The sequence below is a fragment of the Canis lupus genome, chromosome 4 (assembly GCF_048164855.1).
Source record: "Canis lupus baileyi chromosome 4, mCanLup2.hap1, whole genome shotgun sequence".
In the NCBI taxonomy this organism is placed as follows: domain Eukaryota; kingdom Metazoa; phylum Chordata; class Mammalia; order Carnivora; family Canidae; genus Canis; species Canis lupus.
This window is the reverse complement of record NC_132841.1, coordinates 68,760,606-68,782,770: the sequence shown is the minus strand read 5'-3', so window position 1 is coordinate 68,782,770 and position 22,165 is coordinate 68,760,606. Positions and strand designations below refer to the sequence as shown.

Here is a 22,165-nt window from a genome sequence, read left to right as displayed (position 1 = left end):
TCCCAAATTCCTGGAGCTAATAAATGGCAAAGCCATGCTGCAAACAAAGATATTTGAAATAAGAACCTGAATTTTTAAACTATGGGTCTCCTGCCTGCATCAGGGAATGGTTATTTCTTGTCATCATTTGTTAATGTCACATGATCTACCCCAAACAGTGCTCCAGCCCTCTGGTACTACACCTGGCTCCAGCCAGCGAGGAGAGGTGTTGGTATTGTCTTGTTTCAATCTCTGCCTTTTCTGGACTTTAGTCATACTGACACATTTCTGCAATTAAATACCAGCTCTGACATCTTTTGTACATGCCATTTAAAATCTGTTATATTGGCTCCTATTTGGATCCTCTTTTTTTGCCTGTGGTTATCCTGTATACTTTTGTTGTAGTCTATCACAAATTTCTCTTTTTTAAAAGATTTTTTTTTAATTTATTTATCCATGAGAGACACGAGGGGAGAGAGAGAGAGAGAGAGAGGTAGAGACACAGAGGGAGAAGCAGGCTTCCCACAAGGAACCCGATGTGGGACTCGATCCAGGATCCTGGGATCACGCCCGGAGCCAAAGGCAGACGCTCAACCGCTGAGCCACCCAGGCGTCCCCTATCACAAATTTCTTATGGAGGCTAGTATATTATAAAACTTCCAAAGTAATTGTGGAATCTAGTATTATCACTATGTGTTGGTTAAATAAGCCACTATGCTGATCACATTTAAGTGACCAACTTACAATTAGAATACAGAACTTAGAAACCTGAGCTGTATTAAAGATAGCAGTTTTTTGTTTCCAAAAATCACAGTCCAATCTAATATTTCTTCAAAGTCTTTAGTATGACCAATCAACTTAGTATGTAAACGTAGAAGAAAACTGGCTGAACATGTAGTGCCATAATGGCTAAAAACTGCTATATAAAACAAATTCTTATTTTACTCTGTTCAATTGTCATGTGTCTTATTCACAAAAATATTGGATATTAGGCCAAGTATAATCTTAAGTAGTGTTCATGGAAACCATTCCTTTGCTGAAATTAACCTATTTTGGGTTAGGACTTTATAAAGAATTCAAATAATGGATTTGCCTTGAATAGTTTAGTCGGGTTGCCTTATTTTCAAATTAACTGAACAAAGGTCTTTGTGCAAGATCAGACTCCCCCTACATTGTCATTTATTACTCAACAAATATTTATTGCACACTGACTGCAGCCCAGACATATTCTGGGTACCTGGAAAGAATGACAAGTTCCTATTCTTAGGAGCTTATATTATTTGAAGTTGACATAATAAATATGTAACTAAAGTTGTTGTTACTATTTAAGCACTACGAAGAGGATAGATTAAGGAATTGTTGGAAAAATTATGAATATAGAGGTAAACTGCATGGCTAGCATGGTCAGGGAATGTCTCCTGAAGAGAGGATATCATTAGAAGAGGAAGAAGGCAGACTGGTGACAATCTGGAGGATGATTCAGATCTCTAAAACAAGAGGAAATCTGGAGGACATGAGGGCCAAAAAAAAAAAAAGGAAAAGAAAGAAAAGAAAAAGAAAATGGCTAGGATCAGTGTGTAAGGAAAAGGTGGCAGGAGTTGAGGTCAGATTGATAGGGATCAGTAATTTTAGTAAGTACATGCAGAGGATTTTTAACAGGTGAATAATAGTACTGACTGCATTTATACTTTTGAAAGCTACTCTGTGTAGAGGAACAAATCCCTGAGGACAGTGATACGGGTTAGTGGCCTTTGGAGTAGTTCATGTGGGAGGGGACAGTAACCAAATTAGGATTGTAGTATGGAAACAGCGAGAAATGAAAAGATTTGGGATACATTTGGAGAAAGATTCAACAGGAATTACTGTTAGGATGATTTTAGGGTTTGAGGGGGGAAAGTGAAGAATCATTCCAAGGTTTGAGAAACTGATGAACAATGATGCAAAACACTTGGATGAGGAAAACTTGATTAGGAACAAACTGGGCGATGGATGATAAACTCAAAAGTTTTTAGGTCATGTTAAATTTGAGGTTTCAAATGCAAATGATGGGAAGGCAGTGAGATATCTGAGGATAGAGTTCAGCAGAGATGTCTGGCTAATAATAGAAACTTAGGAGTCATCAGCACATATTATCTCAAGCCATTGGTTTATATGGTATCACCTTAGGGAAAAGTATAGCTATAGGAAAAAAAAGAAAGTGATCAAGGCCTGAGCCCTGGATACCCCAACAGTTCCTTAGATGTAAAGAAAAGGAGGCATAGCCAGCAAAGATGACCTAAGGGAAATAGGCAGTAAAGTTGAAAAAATAAGGTAGTAATGAGTGACATCAGCAAGATGGCAGAACTGGAACCCCCAAACCCTTCTTCCCCCCATGGAGACACTAATTCAGCAATACATGAATTAATTCCCTTTGCAAATGATCCAGACACCAGTACAGAGGCTCCTGTACCCCACACAAATGTCATACCGACTACTGAAGCCAGTAGGAAACTTTGTGACACACTCTTGCCTTAGTCCCTTCCCTGGCACAGTGCCACATGATTGAGAGTGAACTCCCAGCTTCTCTCTAAAGAGGGAAACATAAGCTTGGACGACACTTCCAATGTTCTGGCTTTCGCAAGGGAAGGGCTTCCCCAGCGACTACCTTCTGCCTCACCTGTCTCATAGCCCTAATGGAAAACCCAGCACATTTGAAATGCCTGGGGGCCACTGAGAGCAAGAAAGCTGGGTGGCTTGTTACTGCTCCACAGAGGCCAATACAGCTTGGGAGACTCACCCTGAGGAGGTAAGAAGAGTAGAGCATGTGTCCAATGTTTTGGCTTTTCAAGGGGCTACCCAAGGAATGGATTGCTGCCTTGCCTGCCTCTTGATGGGACCTGGCACATTCTATAGATGTCCAAGAACTGTTGAGAACAAAAAAGAGCTAAGTGGCATGATAACAGACATGAGGGAATGAGAGATTATAAGATGCTGGCAGGGTGGAGGTGGGGGACCAGCAAATCCTTCTAATGAAGAATCTACAGACATAAGCCCAGGGAAGACCTATCCACAAAAAAGTTTTAAGAGGCTCTCCAGAATCTCTAGCCAGGTTAATTGTATTTTTGATAATGGCCATCCTAATAGGTATTAGGTGATACCTCGTTGTGGCTTTGATTTGCATTTCCCTGATGATTAGTAAATTTGTGCATGTTTTCATGTACCTGTTGACCATTTATATGTTTTGGAAAATGTCTGTGCAGGTCCTCTGTCCATTTTTTAATCAGATTTTTTTTTTTTTTTTTTTTTTTTGGCTATTGGATTCTGAGGAGTTCTTCATTTTTTGGAAATTCACCCCTTATCACAGATACAGTTTGCAAATATTTTTTACCATCTCATAGATTGCTTCATTTTGTTGATTATTTCTTCTGCTGTGTAGAAGCTTTTTAGTTTGATGTAGTCCTGCATTTATTCATTTTTGCTTTTATTTCTTATACTTGTGGTGTCACATCCAAAAAAGGCATTACCGAGACTACTGTCAAGAAACTTTTTCCCATATGTTTTCTTCTATAAGTGTCACAGTTTTGGTCTTTAATCCATTTTGAGCTAGTTTTTGTGTATGGTTAAGATAGAGGTCCAGTTTCATTCTTTTGCATGCAAATATCAGTTTTCCCAACATCATTTATTGAAAAGACTATCCTTTCCATTCATCTGTCGTTTTCAATTTCTTTCATCAATGTCTTACAGTTTTCAATGTACAAATCTTTCATTTCCTTGGTTAGATTTATTCCTAAGTATTTTATTGGGGTTTTTTTGTACTATTGTAAATGGGATTGTTTTATTTCTTTCAGAAATTTTGTTGTCAGTGTATAGAAAAGCAACTGATTTTTATATGTTGATTTTGTAAGCTGCAATTTCATTGAATTCATTTATTAGTTCTTTTTTTTTTTTTTAATTTATGATAGTCACACACACACAGAGAGAGAGAGGCAGAGACATAGGCAGAGGGAGAAGCAGGCTCCATGCACTGGGAGCCCGACGTGGGATTCCATCCCGGGTCTCCAGGATCGCGCCCTGGGCCAAAGTCAGGCGCTAAACCGCTGCGCCACCCAGGGATCCCTCATTTATTAGTTCTAACAGGTTTTTAGTTGAGCCTTTAGTGTTTCCTACATATAAGATCAGGTATTCTGCAAACAGACAATTTTCCCTCTTCCTTTCTGATTTGCATACCTTTTATTTCTTTTTACTGTCTAATTGCTGTAAGTAGTGCTTCCATACCTGAATCAATAAGGAATGGTTAGTGTTGGCACCCTTGTCTTATTCTTCATTTTAGAGGAAAAGCTTACAGCTTTCACCAAGGAGTATGAAGTTAGCTCTGGGTTTCATGTTGAAATATGTTCCTTGCATGCCCAATTTGGTGAGAGAATTTATCATGAAATGGCGTTGAGTTTGTGAAAGCTTTATCTGCATCTATGGAGATGATCAGGTGATGATTTTTATCCTTGATTCTATTAATGTAGTATATCACATTTACTGATTTGTAGATATTAAACTATCTTTGCATCCCAGGGATAAAACTCACTTGATAATGGTGCATGATCCGTTTAATGTGCTGTGGAAAAAAGAAACTTACTTTAGATTTAAGAACACAGATAAGTTCAAAATGACAGGATAGAAAAAGATATTCCATAAAATGGTAGCCGAAAGAGAGCAGAGGTAGCCATACCAATAACAGTGAAAACAGACTTTTAGTCAAAAACTCATGAGAGACAAAGAAGGACATTATATAACCACAAAGGGTCAATTCACAAGGAAAATATACAAATTATAAATATACATGTACCTAACACCAGAGTACCTAAATATATGAAATAAACATTGACAAAGCTGAAAGGAGAAATACTCTACTTTGAAATTTCAATACTCTACTTTGAATAATGGATAGAATATCCAAACAGAAGATCAGTAAGGACATAGAGAACTTGAACACTATAGACCAAATGTACCTAGCAGACATATACAGAATATTCCATCCAAATGCAGCAGAATACACATTTTTACCAAGCACACATGAAACATTCTCCAGGATAGATCGCAAGTTAGGCCACAAAACAGATCTCAAGGAATTTAAAAGATGAGAATCACATCAAATGTTTTTAATGTCCATAATGGAATAAAACTAGAAATCAGTAGAATGAAACTGAAAAATTCTCAAATATGTGAAAACAATATATTCTTTAATAACCAATAAGAAATTTGATTAATTTAGGTCAAATAAGAAATTAAAGGAAAATTAGAAAATATCATGGGACAAAGGAAAATGAAGTCACCACACCAAAACATATGGGATACATCAAAAGCATTAAGAAAGATTTATAGCAACAAATTCCTTCATTAATAAAGAAGGAAGTCTTGGGGGTAACTAGGTGGCTCAGTTGGTTAAGCATCTGATTCTTGATTCCAGCTCTGGTCATGATCTCAGCACTGAGATCGAGCCCCACATCAGGCTCATTTCCTGGGCATGGAGCCTACTTAAGAGTCTCTTTTCCCCCTGCCCCTTCCCCCCACATGCATATGCTCTCTTTCTCTCTTTCTTAATCTTTCTCTTTCTCAAATAAATAAATAAAATGTTAAAAAAAAGAAGAAGAAAATCTCAAACAACCTAATTCTAGACACTCAAGAAATTAAGAAAAGAACAAATTAAGCCCAAAGTTAGTAGGAGAAAGGAAATAATAAAGATTAGAGAGTAAAATCAATGAAATTGAGAATAGAAAAATAGAAAATAAAACTAAGAGTTGGTTTTTTGAAAATGTAAACAAAATTGACAAGCCTTTAGCAAGACTAAATAAGAAAAAAGAGAAGACTTAAACAAATGAAATCAGAAATGAGAAAGGAGACATTACAATTGAGGCCATGAAATAAAAAGGATTTTAAAAGACTAATATGGACAATTATATGCCAAACTGTATAACCTAGAATAGATAAATTCCTAGAAACACACAGCTGACCAAGACTGAATCATGAATAAACAGAAAATCTGAATAAATCTATAATTAATAAGAGGTTAAATCAGTAGTCTCAAACCTCTGAACAAAGAAAAGCCAGAGATCAGATTGCTTCACTACTGAATTCTACAAAACATTTAAAGAATTAATACCAATCTTTCTTAAACTCTTCCAAAAAATTAGAGGAAGTAACACTTCCAAACTCATTTTGTGAGGCCAGCATCACTCTGATTCCAAAGCCAGACAAAAATACTACAAGATAATAAAACTATAGGCCAATATCCCTGATGAGTTAAAGATGCAAAACTCCTCAACAAAATAGTAGCAAACCAAACTCAACAGCACATTAAAAGGATCATACACTATAACCAAGTGGGATTTAAGTGAAGAGTGTGAGGATAGTTTAATATAAAAAAAAAAATCAAGGTGATACATCACATTAACAGAATAAAAGATAAAAAGTACATGATCATCTTCACAGATACAGAAAAACTGCTTGACAAAAACTCAACAACCTTTCATGTTAAAAACACTCAACAAACTGGGAATAGAAGGAAATGACTCTAATGTTAAAAAGGCTATATATGAAATGTCCATGATAATATCATACTCAAAACTAAAAGCTCTTAGGAACAAAGCCAGTATGCCCACTCTTACCATTTCTATTCAACATAGTACTGGACCTAGACACAGCAATTAAGCAAGAAAAATAAGACATTCAAATAGGAAAGAAAGAACTAAAATGATTTCAGCTTACAGATGATATGATCTGATATGCAGAAAACCCTAAAGATAATACACAAAAAACACTGTTTGAATACATTGCAGTTAGGAAAGTTGCAGGATACAAAAATTAATATACCAAAATCAATCTCATCTCTACTTACTAAAAACAAACTATCCACAAAGGAAATTAAGAAAACAATCCCATATAACAACATTAAAAGGAATAAGATATTTAGTAATAAACTTAACCAAGGAGGGAAAAGATCTGTACTCCGAAAACTGTGAAACATTTGTGAAACAGACTGAAGATTCACATAAATGAAAAAACATCCCCTATTCCTCGATGGAAGACCATATTATAACACCCAGACTACACAAACTGATCCATAGATTCTTCGCAATAAGCCTACACATATAAAGTCAACTCACCTTTGATAAGATTGCCAAAAATACGCAATGATGAAAGGATAAACTCCTCAATAAATGTGTTGGGAAAACTATGTACCTACATTCAAAAGAATGAAATTGGACCCTTATCTTACACCATACACAAAAATTAACTCAAGGTGAATTAAAGATTTAAACATAAGACCTGAAACAGTAAAGCTCTTAGAAGAAAACATGGGGGAAAGTTTTCTGGACATTGGTCTTGGCAATAAATTCCGGTATAGGAGACCAAGAGCACAGACAACAGAAGGAAAACAGGAAAGTGGGACCACAAACAAAAAAAACTTCCACACAGCAAGAAAGCAATCAAGCAAGAAATAGAGTGAAAAGGCAACCTATAAAGTGGGAGAAAATATTTTCAAACCTTATATCTGTAAGGAATTAATTTCCCACACATATAATTAACTCCTACAACCAAATAGTAAAATACCAAGTAACTCAATTTAAAAATGGCAAAACACTCGAATAAACATTTTTCCAAAAAAAGATCTACAAATAGCCAACAGGTAGGTATATGAAAAGATGTTCAACATCAGTAATCATCATGGTAATTCAAATCACTACCATGAGATATCACCTCATACCTGTTAGGTCAGTCATTATCAAAGACAAAACAGAAAACAAGTGCTGGTGAAGATATGGAGAAATTGGAACCCTTGTTTACTTCTGGTGGGATTGTAAAATGAAGCAGGTGCTAAAGAAAATAATACAGAAGTCCCTCAAAAAAATTAAAACAGAACTACTTTACAACCTTACAATTCCATATTTGAATATTTATCCAAACAAATGGGGAAAAAAAAGATATCAAAGAGCTATTAGCACTCCCATTTTCATTGTACCATTATTCACAACAGCCAAGATCTAGAAACAACCTAAATGTCCATCAGTGGATGAACAGATAAACATAATATGGAATATACATACGATGGAATATTACTCCGCCATGAAGAAGTAACTACTGTCATATGCTATAACATGAATGAACCTTGAGGACATTATGGTGAGTGAAATAAGCCAGTTACAGAAGGAAAATATATTACATTCAATAGTATCTAAAGTAGTCAAACTCATGAAAGCAAAAAATAGAATGGTAGTTGCCAAGGACTGGTGGGAGGAGGAAATGAAGAGCTGTTACTTGATGGATATAAAGCTTCAGTCATGCAAGATGAAAACATTCTAGAGATATACTATACACCCCTATACTTATAGCTAATAATACTATAAAAACCTGGGTAAATCTCATGTTACATGTTTTTTTAGCACAATTTTTTTTTAAAGTGTCATAAGCCAAAGGAAGAACATGCTTAAGACCAGAAGCATAGGGCAGCCCCGGTGGCGCAGCAGTTTAGTGCCACCTGCAACTGGGAGTGTGATCCTGGAGACCCAGGATCGAGTCCCACGTCAGGCTCCCTGCACGGAGCCTGCTTCTCCCTCTGCCTGTGTCTCTGCTTCTCTCTCTCTCTCTTTCTCTGTGTGTCTCTATGAATAAATAAATAAATAATCTTTTAAAAAAAAGTTTATCTTAAAAAAAAAGAAGTGTAGTCAAACACATCAAATGATGCTGAAAGATCAAAGATGATGATAAAGGATTAACCATTAGCTTTGGCAAAATACAGGTCACTGGCAACCTTGATAAAAACAATTTTAGTGCAGTGGTAGGGAAATAATGAGATTAGCATGGGGGAGAGAGAGAGAGAGAGAGAGAGAGAGAGAGAGAGAAGGAAATAATTTCAAGACAGAGGGCATGTTTTTACAAATATCAGGGAGAACTAGTACCATGGAGAGAAAGGTTGGTATGGAAAGAAAGACTGGTATGGAGACAGAGGGCTTTTTCTTTTTTTTTAAACAGGGGCAATAATAATATGTTTGTGTACTGACTAGAGTGATCCCGCAGAGGTAGAGAAAAATAGGGACATAGGAGAGAGAGGGGATGAGTTTGGGAGTAAACTCTGAGGAGATCTGAGTCGGTAGGATCCAGACCACAAATAGAGAAGGTGGACTTAGGAAGGAGTAGATTCAGGAATTTGTCTTACATAAAGAAAATACAGAATATGCACAAACAGATGCAGGTAGGTTGCTGGGTTAATGGTGGGAAACTGAGAAAGTTCTTCTCTGTATTTTTTTATGTAAAATATAAGGTGAGGTCCTAAGTTTAGTGAGGTGGGAAGGAATATTGGTTTGAGGAGCAAGAAGATATATTAAACTATCGTCTCAGAGAACAGAAAAATGAATTTACAGGGGATATGCAAGAAGATATATGGTCAGAAATTTCTAGTGAATTGAGGCATCCAGGCTCAGTAATGTTTAGCCACTGAAGTTTTCTGGGATTGTAATAGGTAAAAAATAGAGGTTAATGAAGTTAAATTTTTTCCAGGTAAGCAAAACAAAAAGGAGTGAGATAAAAGAATTAAGGACATTTTCAAGACTGGGACTCTAATATCAGACCCAAAGAAATTGAGCAGATACAAAGAGAAATAAGGACACGAGGGAGTGATAAGAACTAAACAAAACAGTCCTGTAGCCTTCCCTTCTAGCAACTTTCAAGTCAATCATCCTCTTGACTACCTCCCCCCCACCCCCACCCCACCCCCTACTTCCCACCCCTTCCCCTGGAGAAAAGCCCAGGGCAGGATATGGCAGGAGTGTGTTTAGAGCTAACTCTGCTAAAGGCGGCCCTGGTATCCTTCTCTTCCTCCTTCCTCCACAGAGGAGTGTGGCTTGAGACGTAACGTTGAAGTAAGTTCCCATTTACCCATTAGAATGTCTTTGAGCACATCTTCCTCTTCACCACCCAACAAGCCAGAGGGAACTTCCAGGAAAGCCTAGCAGGCAACTAAAATTGCCATTCATCATAGTCCACTTTTCTTCATGAAATTAATTCTCCAAGTGAATCAAGAAACATAACCATCATTTATAACATTGACTAAGGATAAACATGGCTGCTTCCTAAAAATTAATTCACAGGAAGAATTCTACGTGAAACATAGTGTTAGCTGGCATTTAAGATAAAGTGGTAACAGAGCTGTCCATTCCCGGGTTTGTGATGAAATATAGGAACATTACAAGAGCACATCTAAGGAATCAATGTGCCATCTGCTTCAGTACCTGGTCTCCGGAGGTGACTAATCCTGGCTGCTTCTCAAAAATGTTTAACCATCTCCTCCTGCCCCTCTTCCTGACCTATCTTCCTCTCTTAATAGAGCATAATAAAAGCATATGGCTCTGTAGAAAGCTTCTGGAAGCAGAATTCCATCTGAAACATGGTAAATTTCTCTCTTCACTCTTCCCTGCCTTCTGGAATATATAATTTTGATATTTTTCTGGCCTTCAGTCTTCTAAGACAGATCCTAACCCCACCCAGAGAAAGAGAAATAAGAGAATATATAAGTTTCTTGTGGGTTCAAATGCTGCATCTAGAAGTTCCTTGAATACCCATTAGGGTTTTCCAAAACTAACGCTTTAAGGTAAGAGACAGCATTGTTGATCATAATAGGTAAAAATTTCTAGATTAACAGAGCTGACCCCTTTGATCAACATTAGTTAAAATGTGTGCATATATAGGCATGTATGCATGAGATTTAACATTTTCTTTAAGGCTCAGAGTTCATCTATTACCCTACTATTCTGCTTTTAAACAATGGAGGTGTTAGCGATTACTTTAGGTCTGTCAGTTTATTTGGCTCTGTGTTGTCCCAGGCTGCTCACCAGGAATAATAATATGGATCCCACCCATATTCCGACTCTGGACCTGTCTGGAGATAGGATTAATTAGGTAGCATCCACCAGAGGTCTACTTATAGTGCGGGGGGGGGGGGGGGGGGGGAGGGACAAGTTTCTTGGAAAAGTAGTAAAGCCAATACACACTACATATGTGTACACACACACAAATAGGCGCACACAGAGAGTGGGCTAAAATTGAGAATAATGCAGAGTACAGAACAAAGTCTATCCCACATATTATCCTCTCTCCAGTCCTCATAAACTCATACCTCAGTTAGGGCACAACAACAAAAGAATCCATATAAATTCAAAAAGCTCTTTGGCTGAGATCCATACTAGGCACCAAGATTGAAGGGTTCTATGAGTGTTGGCACTCACAGCTCTAGCAGTGACGGCAGACAAGATCAGAAGTGGGTATCCACAGCTTCCACAAAGGAGAACCCAGCTCTGGGAACCTTTGACCACAGCAGAATCCAGGGACCTTGTTACACACTAACATCCTCATTGTTGGGTCTCTGCAGATGTAGCACGGGCCCTGGTGGGACTGCCAACAGCAGTGGTATTTTAGGTATACAAATTATGGAAGCACACTTCCTCTAGATGTCCCATCAGCAAAAGTGACAACTTTTCAAGGTTTCCCTGAAATAGGAAGGAAGAAAAATGGCAGATACCATGTATATGGTAGTCCCCAAAATTGGCTTATAATGCATACTTAAGAATTTGTGGGCAGCCCAGGTGGTTCAGCAGTTTAGCGCTGCCTTTGGCCCAGGGCCTGATCCTGGAGACCCAGGATCGAGTCCTACATTGGGCTCCCTGCATGGAACCTGCTTCTCCCTCTGCCTGTGTCTCTGCCTCTCTCTGTCTCTCATGAATAAGTAAATAAAATTAAAAAAAAAAAAAAAAGAATTTGTCCAGAGATTTCTAGAACTACTTGGAAATCCATTGAAGAGGTGCTTGGGAAAGGCCAAAATGGACAATTTAACATGATTCTGATTTTACTCTGGGCAGGGTTTAGGAACACCTACCTTCTGTGTCCGTGCGTCTTCATTTCTTAGCCTTTGCTCATGAATATTCCCTATGTTACTAATGATGTATGGCACCCAACAGTCTCATTCCTCTTCTTTGTAACCACGCTTTCCATTTTGATTGGGTGGAGTTGGAACTAAATATGAGAAACTCTAAGTAAAGACATGAGAAATTTTCTTAAGGGTGTGTAAGCCTTAACATACAAACATTGTGTTATCCATTTTAGCAAATTGAGGGGTTTTTTAATGTTTGGGATACTGATTACACTCAATAACTACAATTCAAGTAAGTGAGTTATGACCACATTTATGTTTCTATTCCATTCTACGTCAATGGTGCTTCAAATAAATGAGGTATAGTTTGCAAATACAAGATTGATCATTTCCTTTTTAATAAAAAAATCAACTTACTGTTTACCTTTGTTTTTGATGGCTTTCTGATGCTGATTATTAACACATTTGCCTTCATAATACCACTGTTGCTCAAGAGCAATATTGAAGTTTAGCTTCTAGATAAATTGAATGACTCTATAGCCTATAAATACAACAATACTAACTGGGCCTGTACAACAAAGAATGAGACCAAATGGACAAAAAACCAACACAGGAATGTTTCCTAAATTGCCATTAGTGACCGACCACTAGCATCACCAAATAGGCTGATTTTAAGTGCTGTTGATGGCTGATAGCAGTACTTTAAGGATATGAGGGGAAAGGTTTTACATTTATCACAGCGACCTAATTTGAACACTTAGGTAGCAATTAAGTCACATTTATGTTCAAGGTGCATGATGAACTATAATATGAGTTATCAGTATGTTCCCAACCTGGGCCATTAGCCTTGAGTCAAATACTCACATTCTGGCTCTAAGCCTGATTATAAATTTGAACACTCATAAATAGACTGCATGGTCCAAAAGAAAGAGCTTAGTCAAAGATGTATATTTAAATTTGGCTCTGTCGCTTACATAAAGGTTCCCCATAGAGCTACCCTAAAGCAGTGTTTTTCCAACTTTAAATGTGCATAAAAGTCACCTAGGGATCTCGTTAAATGCCTATCCTGATTAAACTGGCCTGAGGGGTGGAGTCTGAGGTACATTTCTACCTCCCCTGGTCCCTGGACCAACTTTGAGTGGCAAGGCCTCGGAGGTTTATTGATAGAACATGTAGAAAAAAGTGTGTGTACATGGGAAAACATTTTGTAAGCTGTAAAATGGCATCAGTATCACTTTATATTAATAGGTGGTGATTCAGTTCAACTCATCAAGAAAAAAATCCTAGAATAAATGATGTTCCACATATTTTAATTTTTCCTTTTTTAGCAAAATCAAAAACAAAACAGGGAATGGGAAAGACAACACAAAAAAGGTATTCATCCTAAACAACTTTGCTGTTTTTTGGTTGCTTTTAAAGATTAACTTCAGCATCACCGTCCTGACTAAAATGATGAGGAAAAAACCCCAACCCTGCTTTTTATTTATTTTCTTTCCAACCCTGCTTTTTAAAAGAAATTTGTACAATTAGACCCAATCCTAGATTTGTCCTGTAGATGGTCTCATCCCAATCAAAATAGAAATAGTAAGTTACAAGGAAAAGGAAGACAGCTGGCTCCAGAAATACTGGAACATGAAAAGATTGTTGGGAGGAAAGAAACGAAAAAGTAATAAGAGACACAAGAACACAGAAATCAGAACTGTAATAAACATCTAGTTTCTCTAAGTGAAACTGCTCTTTTTCATTGCCATTGGCATTTTCTGGAAGAAATGAACAAAATCGCCAAGTGTAACTATTGATTTCCAAAGCATTTCTGTGTTCCTTATCTAAAGTACAATCAACAATTCCTGTTTAAGTGGCAGTTCGAAAACTGACCCCTGACCACAGAGGACAAACAGGGGACCAAAGAAGGAAGCAGGCCACCCCAGAGTGGCATGTGGCAGGTTTAATAAGCAAGGGAACCTACATACAAGGCTTGTCTTGGGTGACCACAGGAAGAGTCCATCTTCACACCCACCAACCGGAGGAATCTTAAGAGTTTATATAGAGGCAGTGCCTGGGCTTGGTCACGTGTAGTACTGCCAGATGGTCTCAATAACAACTTACTCTCTTAAGGCGGTGTCCTTGGAAAGAGCTCCAACTGTGGGAACAGTGGGTGGTCACAGTGCCAAGGGTAGGGAGGGTGTGAGGAGCCTCTGATTGCTGGGGGTCCATCTTTAGGGTCAACTGGAGGTCTCGGCCCCTCCATGAACTCCAATACCGAGGAAACATACACTCTCTCTGAGTCCCAATACCACAATAGCTTGGCCAATCTTTCATTATCATAGGGTCAGTTTGCTGTCTTCTGTGAAGATTTTCATCGCCTATCAGAAAAGGTATGGAGAAGCCCTCCCATGGAATAAAAAATCCTTCCTGGTCTTTCAGATTTTGGATAGAACGATTCCCTACCGTATACCCAGATCACCAACACCTTACCCACACCAAGCAAAAAGCTTGCTTCCTCCCATGATGGATCTCTTTACCACGGTTCTGGAGGTGCCAGGATTATAGGGTTAGAACTCTCCTGCAAAGATGCCAGAAATTGATCAGCCTCACTTTCACCTGAATTTTACCATTTGTCTTCCCGCCTCCATTTCTGTCTATTCTCTCTCACCTGCCTGTCGTGACAGGAAGCATCACGCATAACCCAAATGCCAGGATATTGTTTAAAAAACATATATGAATGAAAATTTGGTTTGGTGTCATCAGAGACTGGAAGAAATGACGAATGACATTAAAATCTGAGTAACTGTCTATGTATTCTGACAGCACCATGACTTTGAAAGATAAACTGGAAGTAAAACTACTAATACAGATTACTAACTTAATCCCTTAGGCCAGTCAATACCAAATCATGAGGCCATTTAAATGCAAAACAGCTGGGCAGCCCCAGTGGGGTGGCGCAGCGGTTTAGCACCCCCTGCAGCCTAGGGCATGATCCTGGAGACCCTGGATCGAGTGCCACGATGGGCTCTCTGCATGGTGCTTGCTTCTCCCTCTGCCTGTGTCTCTGCCTCTGTGCGTGTGTGTCTATGAATAAATTAATTAAAAATCTTTAAAAGAAATAAAATAAACAACATTTCTGGTAGCATTCAAGATGCAGACTGCAGACACTTGAGAAATGTTTCGAGAAGCCAGAACAGTACGCATGGTGGGGAATATCCCACACCTGCAGATTGTTCTTTGCACTAGCCCCGGGTAATCTGGGTCAGCTGCCCCAGGTGGGTGGCCTCTTAATTAAGCAGCTCTTCTCTCTCTGGTTGCTTCACCTAAGAAAACCTGAACTTTGAGGATGACCGAGCAGTCATTCCCTTCCACAAAAACACTTGCATGGTGCATCAGGAGTGGTTTTAAATGGTGGAGATAATTACTTAATTCAAGCTGTAGCAACTGGCCAAGTAAACATGTAGCAGCCAGGAAGCTATTAGCATGATTTTAAGGCAATTATTCCATTAGTGTTTAATAGTCTCCAATTAGCCTTCTCTATCAAAGTTTGAATGTCTCTTTTCCTCCAAAAATTCTCACAGTTGAATAATGCAGAAAAGTACCAAACCCATTTTACACCTAGATTTATATATATGAATTTACCAAACCAACTTTACAAAATCATGGGGAAATTCAGGGGTGTAGATTTGGTGAAATGATTTTTTTTTTCTTCTCAGAAGTACTGGGGCTAAGAATGGGAGGCCTTGCAGGAGATTCATATTAAGAAGGGCTGGGAAAGCAGTGAAAGTTCCCCCTGCAATCAATGCCACAACCCCTCTTAGTATTATACTCAAAATGGATCCCATGCAAAGGCTTCCATTCTTACCCCCAACGCCTCTACTGGGAGACACGCAGAATATCAAAGTCTCTGACCTCAGGAAAGAAAAGGAAAATTGCCCTGTATCCTGCTAATGCCTAGTTCCTTGTCCCCTCACCCTGGTTAGTAGCTGTTGCTACTGAGCTACCCAGATACAAACCGCAATGCATTTCCCTCGAAAATCCCTAGGAGGGGCGGCCTGGGTGGCTCAGCGGTTTGGCACCTGCCTTTGGCCCAGGACGTGATCCTGAAGACCAGGGATCGAGTCCCACGTCAGGCTCCCTGCATGGGGCCTGCTTCTCCCTCTGTCTGTGTCTCTGCCTCTCTCTGTCTCTCTGTCTCTGTCTCTCTCTGTCTCTCATGAATAAATAAATAAAATCTTAAAAAAACGAGAAACTTAAAAAAAAAAAAAAAAAAAGAAAATCCCTAGGAGACTTTCCCTAAGGACCACGTAAGGGGTCAGATCACTGATCTGAGGGTAAATCATTTGCCTTTACTAAGCTGCAATTTTTATATCTATGAAATGGAGTTCGTAGTACCAGCACTGCCTCCTTCATGAGGTTTGGGGAGGGGTTTGGTGATCTGAAAACTGAAGAATTACAGAAATATTATATAGATTCTGACATAGCATCATACCATCCCTCAGAACTAGCATTGTGAACGCGGGCTTTTAAACTCCCTAGGTATCTGGCAAGTCACCCCTCAGAAGGCTGGCATCAGAATCCTTGCCTGTATTACCTTTGATGTGTAGGGAAATGCTCAGGTGAGATTCTATGAAAACAACTGCCTAAAGACCAAGTAAAAAGGAAGCGGATAGAGCGCCTGTGGAAGGGAGAGTGAAATTTCGCCAACAAAGTTGGGTACTTCCTACTGTCTCCTTCCAAAGGCCAATCCCCAGGCTCACCCAGGTAGCAGAGTAAGTGCAAAGTGGGGAGGCTGGGCGGTTCTTTCCCTTGGAGATACTTGGGCTCTCGGGAAGCTACCTTTTGAGAAAAAAAAAGGGCAAAAGGAGACAAATCCTTCCTTCAGGGGTTGGCGCTCAGAGTGCAGCCTGTGCCTGTCCTCGCAGCCAAACATCACTTGACTAGACCAGTGATTTGAGTTACTGATCAATTCCAGCGCTGCTGGTTGGGAGCCTGTTGGGATTTTTCAAAGGAATCCTTCTCCCCCCGCCCCCCCCTTATCCTGTCTTCCTCCAGTGGCTGAGAGGGGGCGCTGGATGGGGTGGTAGATCACGAGGAGACAGACCAGAAGGTCGAACTTGATAACCCGCTGGGCTCGGGGCGGGGGGTGGACTACCTGTGGGCCAACTGCCCTCTAGCCTAGCCGGGTCCTGGGAGAACCGGCCGTCTGCACCCTCAGCCCAGGTGAAAAGCCAAACCGGTAGGGACGTGCGGCCGTGTCCCCGGCTGTCACCCAGCACCGCTCCCGGTCTCGGGCACACCTGAGCTGGGGGCCGGTGCGCGCTCCCGCCCCAGACACCTGCCGGGTCCCCCGATGCCAGCCGCGCGCGCCGGGCTGCAGCCTCCGGATCCGGGCGGCCTTGCCCCGCCTTGCCCCGACCTCCTCCTGGGCTGTCGGGACGCTCGCACGACCCCGTCTCCCCCCGGGTCGGCCCGCCAACCGCAGCCCTCCGCCGCTGCCCCCGCAGGGTCCCGAGCCACTGCAAGGCTGCGCCCTCCCGACCCCGGCGCCTCCAGCACTTGGCCGGGACCCAGACGGCGAGCGCCCGGCCCGGCCCGGCCCGGCCCGGCCGGGAAGCGGCGCCCCCGCCCCCGCCCCCGCCGCCGCCCCCGCCCCGTCCCTCCGGCGGCCGGTCAAGGGCAGCGATCCCGCCGCCGCGGGTCCCTGAACTTTCCTCGCTCTTCGCGAAGCGCTTTGTGCCTTTCACGGAGACTCGGGGCGAGTGTGAACGCCTCGGCGCGGTCTGACCGCGAAACCTCCCGAAGACGCTCGACTCCGCCACCGGGATGGAGGGGTCGGAGGTCCCGCGGCGGCAGCCGAGCCCTCGGGACAGCGGCTCGCGCTGCCCGCGCCCTGTCGCCCCGCAGACCCGGCAGCCGCCCTCGCCCCCAAGTCTGCGAGGACCACGGCGGGAGGGGCGCGGGGAGCTGCTGCCCCCCCCCCCCCCCCGCCCCAGCCCTGCCGCGCAGCCTGGCAGCTTCCAGAGCCCAGCGCACAGCAGTCACCTTGACTGGCCGCGCCGCGGGCCCCAGAGGTTTGCCGGGCGCCGAGGCCCGAGGGCGGCCGGGCCGGACACCCTCCCCTGGGGGCCGCTTTCCCTCCCCGGGGGCCGCCAGGCAAGTTGGGGCTCCGCGGCGGAGGGCGCAGGGCACAGGGCGCGGAGGGGGAGCGCCCCGCCGGCTCGGCGCGCCTACCTGGGATGGCCAGATTGGTGAGCGGGATGCTGTGGATGCTCGCGGGCAGGGCGGCCATCCAGTCGGCGAGTCTGAGCTCGTTCTTCCCCTGGGACGAGGCCATGGTGCGGGTCGGCGTGGCGCGCTGGCGCCCGGCTCCCGGCTCCCGGCTCCCGGCTCCCGGCTCCCGGGCAGGCTGGCAGCTGCGGCCGCGAGTCCCCGCCGCGCTCGGGCCCCGCCGAGTTACCCCCGGCGCGGCGCCACACCCACAGGATGGCGCAGACACATGCTAATTTTAATAATTATTCAAAACACCCCCTGCTCCCCCGGAGCCTCCGCCAGACTCCGCCGGAGCTTTTGTTCCCGGCGTCCGCGCTCGCTCCCCGCGGTGCGCGCCCTCCTCCCGCCCCCCCGCCCCCCCCCGCGTCTCCGCCCCGCCCCGCCCCGCCCCGCCCCGCCCCGCCCCGCCCCGCCGTTCCGCAGCGGCCCGCGCCTCGCCTCGCCTCGCCTCGCCTCTAACTTGGTTCACCCAGACGGGGGCTTGCTCGGCCCTCTGGGGTCACTCCCCGGTCCCGCCTGGGGGAAGGCCGCCTCGGGGGTGGACCTAAACTGCCTCGGGACGCGGTGCGGCATCCTGGGCTCTCAGGACTTCGCATCCTCAGCCGAGAGCTTTGCTTTCCGTCCGCTACAACAGGTTGCGCCCCTGCTCAGCCGGGGCCACGGCGCTGCTCGTGGCAAAATGGGGGTCCTGAATCACCCCTCGATCTTTGGAGTAGTTGACAAGTGTGCAAAGAGCAGGCAATCCTAGTGATCCCTGCTTGATCCCTGGCACCCTGTTCCAGACTCTGCAAGGTGAAGAAGCACTTCAACCCCTTCGTTTCCTGGACGGTGCAAAACCTGTGCCTGCTATGGAGAGAGCTGCCTGTGTCCTCTCTGTGTCGGTTTTTTTTTTTTTTTTTCGTGGCACTCCGGACAAGGCTAGAGCCCGATGCTAGAAGCAAATCACATTTCCCAGCGACATACTGTAATTATTGCCAGTAGCATTTGGTGGAATTTATTTGGCAACATTCAAAATGATTTATGCCATTGTCTGATTTTTTTTTTTTTTCATTCCTTGGCAGACTGGAGAGATTGTGTCTCTCTCAGGAGAAATCACTCATTGAGCCTCCAAAGAACTGTCTTGGTCCACCTGCTTTCAGATGAGAGAGAGAAGGGAAATCGTGTTTTACAAATGTGATGAGGCCAGCGGTGGCCTGAGGAATGTATAAGCAGTACAGTGAAAACAGGCTAGGTCTTTGCAACCCAAAGAATGTAGAGGCAGTGGTGTGTAGATCCTGTTCCTAAGTAAATGCTGTTGGGTTGGGGCGATGAGAACAAGGTAGGAGAGAGCTATAAAACCTGGGAATGATCATTTCGTTTCAGCAAACCCTACAGTACTAAAAACCACAACTAAAGGTTGCTTATTGTATGAGGATTTGGGGTTCACAGAGTATTTACTCCAAATGGGATGCACTATGCAAAAGATGGGGAGAAGAGATCATTCCTCATCCTTGTGATCAAAATTTCCATTGCTTCCTAGAATCAATTCATAGCTTCGAGAGAACATGGTAGGGTTATCTTTAAGAAATGTCCTAGGATTTTTTTTTTCCTGGGGTAAATCTTAATATTCTTGCTAGCCCAGTAGGAGCCCGCAAAACCTTCTGATTAGAATGAGAATTTAGCTTGCTGTAAGATTCTAGGTCAAGAGACCTACAAATACCACTCTTCTGACTAATATTGGTGTTCTGCTGGCATCGTGGGAGGGCCGTGCATGAGGAGAGAGCTCAGATCTGGGAATCAGTTGCTCTGTCTCAGAATAGTTGGGGCAAGTCTTCTTGTGTCTGCCAGCCCTGGTTATCTCCATTATAAAATGGTGATAATAACTCAGAGATTCGTGGTGAAGCTTCCAGGAAGGAGTGTATCTGAAAAAACTTTGTTATCAGCAAAGCATCACACAAAATGTGAGATGTATGTCTATTAAGATAACATATGTTTATTTCCCTCATTGCCGTTTCTATCCTCACAGAGCATTCATCTTCAAAAGAATGAAATAATTATTGGATTTGGGGGATATTTTAAAACAAAATACACTTTAAAAACGTGCCCTGGGTGAAATTAGTCAGTCGGAGAAGGACAAACATTATATGGTCTCATTCATTTGGGGAATATAAAAAATAGTGAAAGGGAATAAAGGGGAAGGATAAAAAAAAATGAGTGGGAAATATCAGAAAGGGAGACAGAACATGAGAGACTCCTAACTCTGGGAAACGAACTAGGGGTGGTAGAAAGGGAGGTGGGCAGGGGATGAGGGGTGACTGGGTGATGGGCACTGAGGGAGACACTTGATGGGATGAGCACTGAGTGTTATTCTATATGTTGGCAAATTGAACACCAATAAAAAATAAATATATTATTTACTTCCTTCTTTTGGCTTTAGGCTCCATTTACTATTAAAAAAAAAAGTGCCCTGTTCAAGTGTGTTGAACTTATGTGTCTCTAAAAGGTTTGTGAAGCTTTTTTTTAATGAAACTACTTTAAATGTTGAGGAACGTTGTCTCTATAAAGAATTGTACACTTGCCTTTTGGTGAAGCAACAATCCCTCCCCTGTTTTATCTCCTTTAAGTTTCAGAATTTCTAATATATTGGTTTTGCATGAAATTTCACATTTCTCAGCATGCAACCCACCAGAAAAGACAGGGCTGGAAGTTGATAATTCTGGATTTCTTTCCCAGCCTTATAATCAATATTGTAGGCAATTTTATGACCCAGTTTCCCCATCTCTCTATTACCAGCTCTGCCATCACTTACTAAATGACATTAAGAAGATCATGTAATTTCACTGGACTTTAGTTATCCCACTGTATTAGTTATGATTCTCTAGAGAAATATACATATTATATATATTTATTTATTTATGAGAGAGAGAGAGAGGGAGCAAGGGAAGGAAGGAGAGGAAAAGATAGAAGGAGAAGGAAGAGACAGATTTACCTTAAGGAACTGGCTCATGTGATTGTGAGGGCTAGAAAACCTGAAAGGCAGGCCAGTAGGCTGGGAACTCAGATAGGATTTCTATGTTGCAGCCTTGAAGAGGAATTCTTAGGAAACCTGTCCCAGTTCTTAAGACCTTTAACTGATTAGACGAGGCCCACCACATTATAGAAAATAATCTGCTTTAACCAAAGTCAAATAACTATATATGCTAACCACATCCACAAAGACCTTCACAGCAACATCTAGACTAGTGTTTGACTAAGCTACTGGGCATCATAGCCTAACCAGTTGATGCATAAAATTAACCATCACAATCAACTGATAAACTAAACTAGAAGTTGTTACTGACTTCTAGGGCCCCCTGTGACTCTATTATTCTACAGCTCTGTTTCCTTTGGGATTCTTTCTCCTGTGTATAGTTGCTGGAAATAGCAAGAGGAGGAATGAAAATATTTCCCTTGTTTTTGTTTTGTTTTGTTTGTTTGTTTTTACTCTATCCAGACAACTCAAGGTGTGGAATAAGATTTTCATGTTTACATGCTACAGCATGAATGAGCCTTGAGGCCAAAAGAATGTGTACACTTATCTGAGATATTTAGAAGTAGTCAAAATCATAAAGACAGAAAGTAAAATGGTGGTTTCCAGGGTCTTGGGAGAGAGGAAGGAATAGGGAGTTATTGTTTAATGAGTATGGAGTTTCAGTTTTACAAGATGAAAGGAGTTCTAGAGATGGATGGTTGGTGATGATTGCACATTATGAATGGCTTAAATACCCTTGATATATACACTTTGAAATGGTTAAAGGGCGCCTGGGTGTCTCAGTTGGTTGAGCATCCAATTCTTGGTTTCTGCTCAAGTCATGATCTCAGGGTTGTGAGATCGAGTCCCATATTGGGCTCCATGCTCAGCAGGGAGCCTGCTCAAGATTCTTTCTCTCCTTCTGCCCCTCCCCTGGCTCTCTCTTTCACACACACTCTCTCTCATATAAATAAATCTTTAAAAAAGAGAGGTGGGTAAGATAGTAAATTTTACATTATGTATATTTCACCATAATAAAAAAATAG

At 42.2% G+C, this 22,165-nt stretch overlaps 1 protein-coding gene across 5 annotated transcripts in view; it reads right to left on the bottom strand.

The window, feature by feature from the left end:
• Nucleotides 1-18,432, bottom strand: part of PLCXD3 (phosphatidylinositol specific phospholipase C X domain containing 3) — a 184,693-nt gene extending 166,261 nt beyond the window's left edge. For 2 of the 5 annotated variants that reach the window (XR_012030198.1, XM_072824769.1), the window contains exon 1: nt 18,092-18,422. Coding sequence is in view for 3 of the 5 variants with exons in the window: in XM_072824769.1 (XP_072680870.1) it covers nt 18,092-18,194 (103 nt within the window). In the remaining 2 variants the exon portion in view is untranslated. Of the gene's footprint in view, nt 1-18,091 lie in introns of all 5 variants that reach the window. The other 3 variants (XR_012030200.1, XM_072824771.1, XM_072824770.1) reach the window with 3 other exon arrangements.
• Nucleotides 18,433-22,165: the final 3,733 nt, after the last annotated feature.